Source organism: Vicia villosa, linkage group LG2 (assembly GCF_029867415.1).
Source record: "Vicia villosa cultivar HV-30 ecotype Madison, WI linkage group LG2, Vvil1.0, whole genome shotgun sequence".
Lineage (NCBI taxonomy): Eukaryota > Viridiplantae > Streptophyta > Magnoliopsida > Fabales > Fabaceae > Vicia > Vicia villosa.
This window is the reverse complement of record NC_081181.1, coordinates 150,174,392-150,188,963: the sequence shown is the minus strand read 5'-3', so window position 1 is coordinate 150,188,963 and position 14,572 is coordinate 150,174,392. Positions and strand designations below refer to the sequence as shown.

At 31.9% G+C, this 14,572-nt stretch overlaps 1 protein-coding gene across 1 annotated transcript; it reads right to left on the bottom strand.

Moving 5' to 3' along the window:
* Positions 1 to 417: 417 nt before the first annotated feature.
* On the bottom strand, positions 418 to 6,076 carry LOC131652443 (uncharacterized). The gene is made up of 6 exons (XM_058922292.1): positions 5,876 to 6,076; positions 5,259 to 5,778; positions 4,560 to 4,617; positions 1,305 to 1,497; positions 940 to 1,215; positions 418 to 863 (listed from the first exon to the last, which is right to left on the bottom strand). The coding sequence occupies exons 1-6, from the start codon at positions 5,990 to 5,992 to the stop codon at positions 513 to 515; spliced, it is 1,515 nt and encodes a 504-aa protein (XP_058778275.1). The 5' UTR covers positions 5,993 to 6,076; the 3' UTR covers positions 418 to 512.
* Positions 6,077 to 14,572: the final 8,496 nt, after the last annotated feature.

Genomic DNA, 14,572 nt, shown 5'->3' with positions numbered 1-14,572 from the left:
AAGATTTGTGAACCACTCCATCCTTCTTATAAAAAATGTTTCATTTCAATTGCTCATATCCTTTTCTTCTCATTTTCATAACAACAATGAATCAAATGATTAGTCATTTTCTTCACTTTTATGAACCAACATTTTTTTTGCATGGACAAAAAAGTTACTCGATCAGATAAGATCCTATTAATGTGAGAGCATAGTTGGGCCAACCTCATCACAATAGTTTGTCTAGCATACACCCTTGAAAGTGTTTTCCAAAAAAAAACTTATTGGTTACTTTTTCTTTTTTTTATTACCACCGGCGTAGTCTGGTTCAGGAGATCAGCTCTGGCCATCAAGTGGGTTAAGTCCCCTCCCAATCGCAGTTGCGTGAAATCGAACTGTGATTCTCCCTACCAAATCCAACGCCAATTACTATTTGGAAAAAAAAACTTATTGCTTACTCTTTGCATTGCTAATTATTAAGATTTCATACAAACTAATCAATTCAAATGTGTATAGTGTGTATTTGCTCATTGCTAGTTTTTCCAATACTCATTTTCCCATCTCTCAACTCTGTTGATTAAATTTTGTTTCGTTGCGTAGAAAAGCCTGAGCGACATGGGATCGAATGGAGGTGGCAACGAGCACGGATCTTTTGTAGACGGCTCGTTAACCATGGATTCACTCATAAATTCCCTCTCCACCGAATATGACCGTGTACAAGCCATGGTCTCCGGACACAATTCCACAGCTCCTTCGGGCACTCTAGGCTCAAACTTGAGAAGTTTCGCGTATTCATTTAGTAAATGGAACATGTAATCATAAATGTAATCCATTTTGAGGTCTTCATGAACAAACTTGCTCCCAGCTTTACCAATTTCTTGTACCTGTCAAGTTGTTACACATTATTATTATATCTGCATTTCAAACAAAGGAGTGAGAATAAATCAGTGAAATACTCACTTTTTGGTTATTGTTATTGCCCCAATCAACTGCATGTTTAATGGATTTGCATTTGTCATTTTCCTTTATAGGCCAATAATGTTGCAATGGCTGTAAACTTCTTGTGAAGAAATCGTTGTAACGAGGCTTCACAAACAGTGTAGGAGAATCACATGCTAGAATGTATTTCTCACTCACAGACCATGCATATCCTTCGATATAAACTTTGTATCTGTATGTACATTGGTCTGCCAGGTTTGAGTGATTGAATCCTTGTTTCGACTCTTTAATCCAATCCTACATGTTGATGGAAAATATTATATCATCGTATCGTTGAATGTAATAAGTGAATCTATAGATATACACATATGTATGTATGTATGTACCTGTGTGAATATACGAAGATTCCAATCATGATCAGTTGAAACATTACAATTGAGGAAATCTAGTCTTGTTGCTGCTGTATAAGGATTTCCTTTCCAGTAAGCATAAGGTTCTCTGTCTTTCCATTCCACCTTTTCATTTCCCTTTTTTATCTCCTTCAGTGCATGTTCCCATGGTCTTATATTAATTTCTGGCCTGAATTATATGCAAGATTAATCAGTTTTATCGTTCATTTGATTTGAAACACACCTAAAGCATTCATTAAAGAGAAAAATATATGTCAGTCTTCAACCCTTTGTATAACACATGTGCAATAGTAGAGCATTAATGTGTAACTTCTAAATTGATGGCTGACTGATTGTTAATTTGTAGCTTAATTGGCTTCTTAAACTCAATCTTCAGCTCATTCAAAAATGATTTTATTCATAGGGTCCGACATGCAACATAGGGTCCACACCACCTATATATTATGCTTCATATGATGAAAGTTCTACAACGTGTTGTTTCCTTGAACGCCAAGAAATTGATGGATCGATGAAGTTAAAGTAGTAACCAATGGTGTTTCTGCAATCAACTTTGTCATCACACCAGTCAGCAGTAGCATATGATCTCTGTATCAGAGTTCTCCAATATACTTGTGATCACACCGGTCAGCGCAGTAGCATATATGATCTTTGTATAAGAGTTATCCAATCAACTTTGTCATCACACCAGTCAGCAGTAGCATATGGTATTTTTATATTGTAACGAAAATATTATCGGACAACGGTAAGGCATGTAATATTGTACGGACATGAAATTTGGTGGTTAAGAATTAACACGAGAAAAAAATATGCATAAAATTTACAGTGTCAATTTATTGTTTTTATAAAATTGAAATAACTTGTATTTTAATGACAACTATTAAGTCTTATCCTACTATGAGTTCGACTAAATGGATCAAATTTCATTGTAATATTCTATCTAATTCGTTAATTGCAATATCTTTCTTTCTTCATAGTTTTTCTTATAATTATTTTAGGTCTTTTATATCTCTAATTGTTTGTCTCTTTTCTATCAGATCTACTGAAACCACCAAAGCCTAATTTTCACCATCTTTTTTATTATAATTTCTACCCCAATAGTCTCTCCAAAATTGTCATTTTTAATCTTATTTCATTTAGTCTTACCATATATCCAACACAACATTCTCAGCTCCACAAGACTTATTTTTTTCTCGTGTTACATAATTGACAAGTTATTTCAATTTTATAAAAACAATATGTAAGTTATTTGTGTATGCATTTTAGTTAATTTTGACTTTTTTTAAATGCACTTTATGAGATATTAATTAAACGTTTATTTAGAAGGAAAAGGTCAATAAATATATCTTTTTAATTTGAAAAGAAGTTTATATTCAAAGTACAGTTTTTTTTTTTTTTGTCAAATAGGGAGTACTCATATTCTTATATCTAGTAACACATACTAGTAAATTAGTAAAAGGTTTTTTCTTTACCCACCTCCCTATGGGGGTCACCCCCAGCGAAAATCCCATTTTACCCCTGCTTCGGAAATGCATTTCCGAAATATTTTTTTTCTAAATTTTTTCAGACTTCGGAAGTGCATTTCCGAAAAAATCCCAAAAATTGAGATTTTGATTAATTCGGAGATGCATCTCCGAAAAAACAAAAAAAAATCTAAAAATTCCAAAAATTAATTTTAGGATATGAATTAATTTATATATTATAAATTTGATATAATTTATGAGTAATAAATAATAATAATTATATATTTTGATATAATTTATTAGTTATGAATAATAATTATTATATATTTCTATTCTGATTCATATTTTAAAATTTAAAATAATTTTAATTAAAAAAATTAAAATAATTTCACTTACAAAATGAGTTATAATATTTTATTTATATATTTATATATTTATAATAATCATTATGTATTTACAAAAAAAATTAAAAAAATGAGTGTTTTAATTTATATATTTATATAATAATTATAATTATTATTATATATTTATAAAAATTATTATATATTTATATATTTATATAATAATTATTATATATTAATTATAAATATATTTATATATTTATATAATAATTATAAAAATTAAAAAAATGAGTGTTTTAATTTATAATAATTATTATATATTTATATATTTATATATTAATTATTATATATTTATATATTATATATTTATATATTTCACTTACAAAATTAATAATTATTATTATATATTTATATATTTCTATTCTGATTCATAATTAAAAATGAGATAATTTTTTATTTAGTTTAAAAAAATTAAAAAAAGATTTTGTCTTAATTTTATTTAATGAATAAATTTTATATTTAATTCTATATAATTCAAAATTTACTTATGGAATTAAAATGCTTTTGATTTATATAAGTTAGTAAAATAATTTTTAACTTTCAAATAGTTTAGGATGTTTTGATTCACCTTGATTTTATTGATTCACCTTCATTTTATACCTATTAATTGTATTGATTCACCTTGATTTTAACTTTTTTAATAATTATTAATTATTTCGGAAGTGTATATCCGAAACATTCCAAGACCAATTTGGTCTTGGAATATTTCGGAAGTTCATTTCCCAATTCTTCCAAGGGGGTGCGTTCGGAGATGAACTTCCGAAAACACCACATTTTCTGAAAAGTAACTTTATTTCGGAGATGCATCTCCGAAATCAATATTTTATATTAAAAAAAACACGTTTTCGGAGATACATTTCCGAAAACACCTTTTTTAACAAAAAAAAAGTACCTTTTCGGAAATAAACTTCCGAAACAAGGGGTAGTGTGGTAAATTCACCAGGAGTGGGCAAGAAGATTAGGAGGTGGATGAAGAAATTTTCTTAGTAAAATCACCTCTATTTTTTATAATTTATGATATGAGACAAAAGAAGTATATATTATATCTCATAAATGGTAAAGTTGACATACTCCCATAAGAACAAAAAGTGTACCTAAAGAAGACTCCAACATTGACAGACATGCCATCACGAGCTCAAACACCAATAATTAACCCAAAAACAATGCACACTTCATGGCAAGTTTGTACACTTGCCGACTATATTAAATTTTATCCAGAAATTTTACTTATTAGATACATTGATTATCCTATGCAACTATTTGATGAATGGCAAAATTGACAATTCCAAGTGAATAATACAAGCGACAACAACTAATCATTCCAGAAAAAACAAAGCATACAAAATGAATAGAAGGATTTAGGAACATACCAACCCCAGAAAGACCAATCAGGAAAAACAATGTCCCGCGTCCACCGATCAACACAATTAGGGGTGGGAATAGGCCAGGCCGGCCTACAGGGGCCTACGGCCTAGCCTACATAGGCCTAGGCCAGGCCAGGCCTATTTAATAAAGAGGCTAGGCTTAGGCTTTTTTAAAAGCCTATTTTATTAAATAGGCCAGGCTTAGACTATTAAAAAAGCCTATGAAGCCTTATAGGCCGGCCTATATTTTCATATATACTAGAGATATGTTAAATAAGTTGGTTCATGTATGCATATATATTAGGGAAGAAAAAGCTAAATAGACTACCCTATATATATATATATATATATATATATATATATATATATATATATATATATATATATATATATATATATATATATATATATATATATATATATATAATAAAAAAAACAAATGCTAAATACGTTCACTTATATATGTATATATAGGCCGACCTACAAGACTTCTTAAGTTATATAGATTTTTTGAAAACTTTAATGAGATACAGGCTTTTTAAATAGGCTTTCAGGCCAGGCTTTTAAAAAGGCCAGGCCAGGCCAAAAAAACTGAGCCTATGATAGGCCTTAGGCCAGGCTTAGGCCTTTTAAGTTTATCATAGGCCAGGCTCAGGCCTTCTAAAGCCTAGCCTAGCCTAGCCTATTTCCACCCCTAAACACAATACCCAAAAACAGGTGGCGGGCCTGTAACATTGGGCCCATGACCATCATACAAGCCCACGGGCACCACAGGCTTATCATTACAATCAAACATCATTTCCATGTCGGCAACTTTCCCAGGATACCTCCTCAGCAACTGCAAAATCCCCCAAATCGTGAAAACACTTCGCGTCTGTATCGATTCTCTGTAATTCTCCACGTAGCCTCTTCCGTTTTTCACCACCAACCTAAAATGCGCCGTTTTCTTTGCATTCTCTAACATCTCTCTGCTTATTCCTTTCTCCTTCCATGGCTTTAAATCCTCGTGAATCCACCGGAAATACTCCGGACATGTTGCGTCATTCTTCTCAGTTTCCGATGCTGTTGTCGGATAATTTCTTGAACATGTCGTTCGGTTTCCTTTGCTACAATTCAGTAACGTTGAAGTCTGTTTCGTTGTTTCTCTGCTTGGAACATTTGCAACTAAGGTTTGGTTTGCCACGGTTTTTGTTGTCGGTTTGGTGTTAGTTGTAGATAGTGTAGACTACATGCATAAAATCAAATAAATTAATCAATAATCGATTCTGTAATAAGCTGAAATAAATGATAATGAATGAGTGTAACTAATGTTAATAACTAACCCAGAGGGAAGAGATGAAAACGGCGGTGAAGAGGATGAGGAAGAAGAGAAGAGAGGTGTAAAGAGTAACAGGAACATGTCTGAGAACAAGAGGATGTTTCTTCTTGAATTTCTGCATTAATAAAATTATCTTAGTATTATGCTCTGTTCTATTGATGTTTTTGTTGGGGGTGTGAAAGAGTTAGCTACATGTTTCACTAAAATAACAATAATGTTTTAAATTCAATTTGGTCCTCACAATTTTTTGTGTGGTCCAATTCGGTGACATATGATCCAAATTTGGAAATAATTTAGTCATTTTATAATAATGAATCAAATTAATTGATAGACTTATTTATCTTTTGTATATAAAAGTTAGAATTAGATATTATTTTTTGTCATTTAGTTAATTAGGTCACTATCAAGTTGCATCTTTAGTCTAATTTATAATAGTGTGAAGTTCTTATGAGTCCTTTTCATGATTGACAGCTATTATGATACTTGCCATTTGGCAACTAGATTAGTTTTCGGTGTCAAATATATAAAAAGTGTATAAATACAAATGTTTGAAATATTGAGTGGAGTAAAAAATAATATTTTTCTATTTATAAAAAAGTTTATCTGTTAATACATTGAATAACTAATACTAGTATATTTGAATAATATATAAATTAAATATATTATTTATTTAATAAATTTAAAAAATATTTTTTATAAATAAAATCAGAAAGAATAATAATACCCTAAAGAGAATAAAATACTGAAACATTTTTATTTTCTCTCTATTTGATAAAAGTGTTTCTCTTTCTTAAATTAAAATAAGTTTATCCGTTTTTGGAAAAACACTTTTATATTTATATCAATATATAAACTCTTATCTCACTATTTTAAACATTTATATCTTTAATATATATATATATATATATATATATATATATATATATATATATATATATATATATATATATATATATATATATATACAAATGTTTGAAATACTTAATTGAGAGTTGAGACTTTCCATGTCTTTTAATCTGTAGGAGAGAACCTCAATACAGAGATTGAATGAACACTTGAATGATAGTGATTGTGTATTTTTGAAGGATTTGGTTTCTCACAGGAGTAAGGTGACTAAAGTCCTGTCCTATGCTTTTAGGAAGCCCGAGGGTCCTTGTATACAAGCTCAAGAGGAATTCATCTTGAGGCAAGAATCTATGTTATTCTATTCAGGAGATAGGCTACACCGAGAATAATTCATCTTGAGGCAAGAATCTATGTTATTCTATTCAGGAGAGAGGCTACACCGAGAATAATTCATCTTGAGGCAAGAATCTATGTTATTCTATTCAGGAGAGAGGCTTCACCGGGAAGTAATCCTCAATCCCAGGTCATAGTCCTATAATATATACATGTTTATTTGTCTTAAGGTTTTTCTCTGACGAAGATCTAAATAGTATATATTTACAGTTTATATTTGAACAAAAGTATTTAAAGCAGTAAATTGAAAGCTATAAACACTTACTAGGGTGAAGAGGTGGCTCAGGATGTATATACAAAGCCTTATTGAACAGTTGAATGTTTTATTGAAAACAGTTGAATGTTTTATTGAAATGAAAATAAAAGGTGTTGGGTCTTATAACTCAGGGAGAAAGCCCATTGAAATATTTACTGTATGAACAAATGGTGTTGGGTCTTATACTGCAATAGATGCCCAAAAAGGTTTGCATTGAAAACAGATTAGAAGTTGATTTTAAAAACCGTTGAAAGTTGAATTGAAAATAGATTGAAAGATTGAACTGGAAGTAGATGAGAGGTTTGATTGAAAAGACTGTTTGAAGTTTGATTGAGAAGAGTTTAAGAGTTTGAAAATAGAAGAATTGAAGTTTGGGAGTTTATACCTCAGAAGAGGGGCCCAAGGGTCTAAGAGTAGTTTCACCGAGAATAATGCCCCTATCAGTACCCGAGTTTTGTTTTGAAAAACAGATGAAAATAGCATAAGAGAAGGCTCGGGTCTTATACCTCAAAAGAGGGGCCTAAATGGTCTAGGAGCAGTTTCACCGAGAATAATGCCCCTCCTAGTACCAGAGATTTAAAACAGATGAGAGAAGTTTTGTACAGAAAACAAATTTTTGAAAATAGACAAAGTATGCATAAAAACAAAAAAGGTTTGGGTCTTACATTCTTTAAAAATCAAGAGGCCCAAATGAATTGATTACTGTTGATGAGAACAGTTGAAAGATATGTTTGAAATTTGTTTTGAATGAAATTGATTTGAACTGAAATTTATTTGAAGTGAAATTGAACTGAAATTTATTTGAACTGAAAGAAGAATGAAGAAAAGGGGGTTGGGACTTACACTTTATTAGAGGCCCAAATGAATTTTGATGAAAAGATTGATCTTTGATTGAAGGATGTAGGGTTTTGTTGTTTGAAAACGCTAATTGTCTATTTAATCGTGAATTGAAGGAGACAATTTTTTGAATGATAAAACAAACAAAATTAAGGTGAGACACAATGTCTACACTTAATTAGGACCTAGAGAATTAGGGTTTGTTCAAAAAAATATTCACAAAAGATTATGTTTTTGAAAATCAAAAGAAAGACATATTTTAAAGTATTAAAAATACTAAAAAAAATACACTACTTTAAGCCTGATAAAAATCTATCAAATAATTAATATTTTTGTAATTTTTTTGAATATTTATGAAATATGTATGATAAATGAGGATTATGTGAAAAATCAAGTGAAAATGATTTAATTTGATAGGTGAATTAATTGAAAGAAGTTGTGAAGAAAAATAGAAGAAATTAGTGGCAATAAATAAGGTTTGGTCTCACAAAGGCTTAAACCCACGCCCTTGGGGTTCACAACCCAAAACCTGACCAACTGAGCTACGCGCTCAGTTTTTATAACACACGCATTCAAATCATTATATTTTAAATTTCCCCAAGAATTTAAATTTGCGCGCCGCCATCTTCATCTTCAACCTCGAGCTTCAAGGATTTTGAATTTTAAATCTAACTCGTTACTCAACCAAATGGGATGATCCAAACATGGTTTTCACTCAGTTTTCAATAAGGAACATGATGGTGCCCTCAGAGTTCATTTATTCTGAGTATAATTTAAGAATTAACTAGATGGACACTAAGAACCCTAATTCTTAAAAACAAAATTAAATGATGATGTTGATGACTAAATGAATGATGATTGAGGGCTTTTAATCCTCTAATGATGCAGAAAAAATTGGTATTGAGCTTTAATAAAATATGTACAAGAATAAGAGAGTTAGAGTTTGAAAACCTACCTCTGAAACTGAAGGTCGATGGCTATGGTGGAGGACTCCCAACATTGATTTGATGACTGCAAAAGCTTCCTTGTGCCTCAGTGATGCTAAATGGACCTTTATTTCACCTTGGATCACCCTAAATTGCTCTGCGCGACTCCACTTGTTCAAGCTCCAAATAAAAATGGAAGATGATGATTCTGATGTTACAGATGTGTTGTGCTTCCTTACACCCTAAGGAAGATGCTGATGCACTTCAATTGAATTGACACCCTCTGAATTCTTCAACTCGACTCCACTTGCTTAAGCTCCAAATTGAAAGTGACCATGGTGCTCCAGCTGCTACAGAGCTCCAAAGAGGACTTAGATCACCTCCACTCAACCTCCTTGAGATGTTAGAACACCCACTTTCAATGATTAAGCTCTGGTTTGAAGAATTGCCTTATTCACTCCATGAACTTTTGAAAAGTGGGTAAAAGAGGGATATTTTGAAGAAAGCAATTATTGAAGTTGCTTTGGTGTGTTTTGAACTGAAAATGAGCTCTCTATTTATAGGAAAATGATACGAGTTCATAGAAGAGTGAGGTGTGCTTGATGAGGTCACTTGAAGAATAACTCAGTAGTAAAGAAATGTGAAATATCCAAAAATGCAATGATGGCATTTTGATTCCAATTGATCCCAAGCCCTAGACACTGATTCCATATAATCTTATGGCTCAATTATGATGTGTAGGAGCATCCTAATTGGTTTGGAGAATATTTCTTGATGATTCACCAATTTGCCATAAATTTCATTTTGTAATGATTACTTAATCACATGGCCTTGAATTTTTGAATCTCTTGAAATTTAGATACCATGACTCAAATGATTCTACACAACCTTTTCTAATATAATTGGAGTTATGGTGCACCAATTATTAGAGGTACTTGCACAAAATTGGTAGATTGCAAAATTGGCCATGCCTTAAAATCCATCCTTGAATGCCTCACTTTGTTCATGCATAAATTCTTGCTCAAATTGAATTAAGAGATGATCCAATACTTTTTGGAAAGCTTAGATGATGTACTTCAATCCACTTGTTTTGTGTTTCCTCAAAATCATTTGGGAAGTTGGTGAAAATTGGCCATGAAGTTTGAGAAAAACTAGGGTTTTTAACACTTTTAGTGTTTTTGCAGGAACTTTGAGGCCCTATATCTCTCAAATGGTTGACAAAGTTGTTTATTGGATCAAAATCTAAAACTTTCATGTTGGAAGTTTTCTTCAGTTTGTATTTGAAATTTGAAGTTATTGACCCTTGAAGTTTGGACAAAAACACTTGAAAACACTTAGAAATATTTCCAAGTCTTTGAAATTCCAATTTTGACTTTTGTTGACTTTTTGAATCTTGATTGATTTTCTTGAATTTATTTGATAAAATGACTTCAATAGTCATATGTTGATGATTTTGATCCTTAAAAGTCCATGGTTGACCAAAATTCTAAAAAGTCAAAGGTGATCTCCAACAGTTGACATTTTCAGATGAACTATGTTCTTGGATATTTCAATTGAATCAAGTCCTCCTCCTCAAATGAATGATATGATTGGATTATATTGTTGAATTACAGTACTTTGAATCATGCTTTGAGCCATGAAGCCATGTCCTGGTCAAAAGTCAATTTTCCAGGTGAATTAGGTTAAAAACCCTAATTGTGGACCAGATGAAATTGATGGTTGTTGAACTTGAATTGAAGTACATCTTCCCTTGTATATTTATGTAAGGAACATTTTAGGATGTTTGGGATCCTCGGATCATGCTTTAAAGCTCTTTGAGTCTTCCCAAATGAAAGTCCCGTTTTCAATCCCTGATAGGCTCAAAACCCTAATATGGTGACTTTGATGGATCTGAAGCCTAATGCCTTGAGATTGGAGGTCATGTGGAGATGAATGAAGCATCTTGACCTTTGTGATTTCATTTGAGGATCATTTTAATCATTGATTGTTCCTTTGCCTGAATCTCCTAACTTGAAAACCCTGATTTGAGTACTTGGTGAACAAGTGAATGCCCTTGGTATCTGCTATGAGTTTGATGGGGTAGTGGAGATGTGACATCTCAAGGAGGTAAAAAATTAGGGTATGACACCCCACTTATTTCTTTCCCACATGTAGCCTTCTGTTGAAACTTATGTTTTCCCTTATCAGCTAGAGCTCCATAAGGTTTACCATGGTTTTGATTTCCATTCTTCTTATTACTAACACTCTTGTAGTGATAACATCTAATCTGAATATCCTCATCATAGATCCTACATTTGTTAACCAGCACTAAGAACTGACAAATCTATTAGTAACCAATTAATTGCTTGATCTCCACACACAAGCTACTCTAAGACTTTACACACTTAGATCCTTCAGCTACTACCCCATTGTACTGAGGGAAAAATATAGATAACTCCTTGAACTTAGCCGCATAATCAGCCACAATCATGTTTCCATACTTCAGCTTAAGGAATTAAATATCTTTCTTAATGCACGACAGGAAAGTAATTATCTGAAAAACTCATTCTTGAAGTTCTCTCAAGTGATTTCAGTACTGTTATACCCCAAAATTTGCCCACATATTTTTCAAGAAAACTCCAATCTGAAAATTAAGAGTCTCATATAATCATGGATTTTTATTTCAACAAATATCCTGACATATGAAATACTTAGTTTTTAGAATTTTTCTTATACAGTAATTTGGCTTGCAGTTGAATTTATTCTTACGCAAACGCCAAATACTGTTTATTACTTCACACATGCTATTTATTTATTTACAGATAAATGGTACTGACACAATTGGTACAGAGTTAAATCTTTTTGCAGGCGCAGAATCAGGAAACTCAGACTGTACTGGTAACAAGTAGATTATTATTATCTTTTGTTTCCCGCTAGTTTTTGTACTATATTCCAATATTTGCAAAAATCTTTTCAAATCTCTTTTTCAAAAATCAAATCTCTCTTTTTCCCAACACTATCTACACTTTCTTTCAAATCTTACTTCCACTCAAATTTTCCTTTTGTACGGAATCACATCATTCCCCAACGTCTCTTTCCTTCTTTCCATTCTATAAATACCTCTCATTTCCTTCCATAAAATCTCACATCAAATTCTAATTCATTTCTCAAATTTCCACTTCATAATCCATCTTCTCTTCTTCAAGAATGGCAAAATGGATAGAGACACTGTCTCTTGCAGTCATCACCATTGCTACGGTGATCATGACTTTCTTCTGCCTGCATAGTCCTGAGGAGTGTGGACCTGCAATGGTTATGCTCCCAATCATCTACATGTTATTGTTCATAGCATGGGTTATCAATCGTCATTCTTAAAATTTGCCGTATTTCTTATTTCTTAAATGTACCGTTTATTCGTCGTACTGTTCAATATAGTATGTAATATTTGTACTGTCAGTATTAAATGTTGTACTATTTGTCATAATATTTCTTAATTACTAAGATAATATTTTGTGTGTTTTCTGCCAGTCAAATATTCCTATTTCTGTGCATTAAATGATTTTCAGGGTTATTATCGGTAATTTTGCCCGCATACCGTAAATATTAGTTATTTATTATGTCTGTGTTTTTCTAACAAGTCATGTAAATAAACTTTCATTTTTCACATAAAACAAAAAAACAAAAACAACAAAAAAAGAAAATTAACTTTGACTGTTGATTTTTCACTCTAACTGCTACATCAATACCTGAACAGTCAGTTGACAGCCAAACTGCTGGCAGTACAATTCTCAGTGTTTTGTACCATCAATCAAATCAATCTTTCACAATTCAAAATTCCAAGATCTTTTTGTGCTAGAAGTCTTCTGAATATCACGCGATTAGCAGAGACTCAACACTGCACAAAAATCAGGTACGCTTAACTGTCTCCTACACAAACAGTCCCTAATCAGGGTTTTTCTTGTTTTTACAGGAGCAACAAGTTTTTGAGAGCTCAAATGGATTTCATACACATCCATATATCTCAAAGTACCATCATACAAATTTTCAAACTTCAATTCACTCAGACGCACCGTCAGCAGCTCAAACAGTCAACAGACGACCCGTTTGACCAAAAAAGTCAACAGACAGTCAAAAATGAAATTTTTTGTCAAAGTCCATATTTTGTCAAAGGATTCATCATTTGATCATTGGATGATCATAATTCATCAAGGAAAGATCAAAAATCAACAAAACCCTAAGATTCAAAATTAGGGTTTTTGCCTGAAAAGTCAACTCAACTTTGACTGATCATAACTCTCTCATCCTTCATCCAAAAAATTCAAACCAAAGCTTGTTTTGAAGGAAATTCAATTATCTTTCAAATGCCATTGATCCCATGGTCATTGGATTCACCATTTGAAAAATATGACCAAAGACATTACAGGTCATTTTCAAAGTCAACAAAAAGACACTTTTTTTAAAAGGACACACAAGGAGCTTCAAAAATCATTTTGACATGAGACCAAAGACATTGGTTAGAGGACTCTTTGAGGTTTCTAAAAAGTGCAAGATCTCCTTCATATGACAAAAATTGAAGTATTTACACCTTGTTGAAGTTGGCTAAATTTTGGGAAAATGCATGAAACCAACATTGCTTAAAAATGTATTTTTTCCAAATGGGGCCAAGTTTTCAGTATTCAAACATCACTTCCATGTTACTATGGGCCTCCCACGACCAAGACTAAGCCCATACCTTTTTTTATCCATTTTTGCATGATTTTATCTTATTTTAAGATTAAAATTAAAAGGAAAATGCATGGATAATGGTAGCTTAACTTCCAAGCATGACTCACCTCAAAGAATCTTCATCTTTCTGCAGAGAATCGAAGGACAAGGCAGGTGCATTGAAGGCAAGATGACTTGGTCAAGAATTCAAGCTTTTTTATATTAAAAAATGCAAAGTTTCAACAAAGGCAACTAAGGCACATCTTAGCTTCAATTCTAAGCACACATAGCTTATAAATAAGCTATCATAGTTCAGCAAACAAGGAGAGACGAGTTCAGAAGCATCCCTAAGCATATAGCATACTTGTAACCACTTGTAATTTTCAAAGAAACTTGAAATTCGAATTTTAAGTTTCAGTCCATTTCAATATAAAATAAACATTCAAACATCATCTCTGAGCTACACTGAATCAATTCCAATCGTTTCCAACTCATAAACTTCACTGAATCGAGCTATATAAAGCCACGGTTTGTTCAAACTAAAACCAACTTATATCTCATAACTCATGCACATTTAACAAGATGTAGATGCATAATTGCGTTTGGTTTGAAGCTCTGGTCGTTTCTGGAGCTTCAATTGGACTTTAATGGCTGTTTGTAGCATATACCATTTTAGGGTTTGCTTAGCTCAAAATTAGGGTTTTTCATTAGGGCCAAAATTAAGCAAAATTAAGGACATGGTTAAGTTCAGTGGAACAAG

What these genes read in the sequence shown, in the direction of transcription:
- LOC131652443 (XM_058922292.1), bottom strand. Translation starts at nt 5,992, where the DNA reads ATGCAGAAATTCAAGAAGAAACATCCTCTTGTTCTCAGACATGTTCCT. An exon ending in TTTTCATCTCTTCCCTCTGG is followed by an intron (nt 5,779 to 5,875) that starts GTTAGTTATTAA and finishes TTATGCATGTAG; the next exon opens with TCTACACTATCTACAACTAA. An exon ending in CCCGCCACCTGTTTTTGGGT is followed by an intron (nt 4,618 to 5,258) that starts ATTGTGTTTAGG and finishes TTCCCACCCCTA; the next exon opens with ATTGTGTTGATCGGTGGACG.